We start from the raw sequence: 825 nt of genomic DNA, 5'->3' as shown, positions 1-825 counted from the left end.
ATATATATATATATATATAACATTTCTTAGGATGAAATGTCAGTATATTCTATTTCTATTTGGTGCCCCTCCCCCACTCATTTACACACCTTAACCGGGTGTCTTCCTTAGAGGCAGATGACTTAATTCTTGCGTGTGTGTGTGTGTGTGTTTTTAGGGAGGCTACCCTGCCGCTGCTGCTGCTGCTGCCGCCGCCGCTTATCGCTATGCCCAGCCGGCCGCCGTAACCGGAGCAACCGCCGCAGCTGCCGCCTACAGCGACAGGTGAGGTCACAAACCTGACTGACACACAGGCGTGCTGACATGCAGACTGTAAAGATGCTCCGCAGTGTCAGAAACCAGCTTCAGTACAGATGTGCAGAACCGATTGGCTGTGCAGAATCTAAACGAATACATTATGCCATAACAGAGAGACTAGACTGATGATAGAATTATAGGATGTATCAGGACATTTGTGTTCAGTAACGCAGAACTAATAGATGGATACAAATGGTTAGGAGGAGAGCAAAAGCCAGCAAGACTTTTACCATGAAATGTAGCAGAAGATTGGATGTAGTGTAACATTTACCTGATTGGGAACATGGGGAGCCAAATGAATGTAATTGAATGATGACTATTTAGTAATCAACTGAATTTATGAAACCATATCAACTCTGATAATTAACTGAGAACAGTAGCTTCCCTAGTTGGGACCAAGTGACATTTTGTGCCAGTTTATATAAGAAACCACAAAAAAATGATTTTTTTGATTATAGCATAAAACAAATTGAATCGAATTAGAATGTATTTGTCATGCTATAATCAATAACCTACTTACAGTTTTTT

General features: G+C 41.2%; 1 protein-coding gene across 7 annotated transcripts in view; it reads left to right on the top strand.

The window, feature by feature from the left end:
• The window catches only part of LOC116703526 (RNA binding protein fox-1 homolog 2), a 46,046-nt gene that overhangs the window by 42,797 nt on the left and 2,424 nt on the right, over positions 1-825 (top strand). For all 7 annotated transcript variants that reach the window (XR_004335450.1, XM_032538309.1, XM_032538310.1 and 4 more), the window contains one exon: positions 158-264. Coding sequence is in view for 6 of the 7 variants with exons in the window: in XM_032538309.1 (XP_032394200.1) it covers positions 158-264 (107 nt within the window). In the remaining variant the exon portion in view is untranslated. The remainder of the gene's footprint in view (positions 1-157; positions 265-825) is intronic.

Source organism: Etheostoma spectabile, chromosome 15, assembly GCF_008692095.1.
Source record: "Etheostoma spectabile isolate EspeVRDwgs_2016 chromosome 15, UIUC_Espe_1.0, whole genome shotgun sequence".
Lineage (NCBI taxonomy): Eukaryota > Metazoa > Chordata > Actinopteri > Perciformes > Percidae > Etheostoma > Etheostoma spectabile.
The sequence above is the reverse complement of the archived record's forward strand: the minus strand, read 5'-3'. Positions and strand labels throughout refer to the sequence as shown.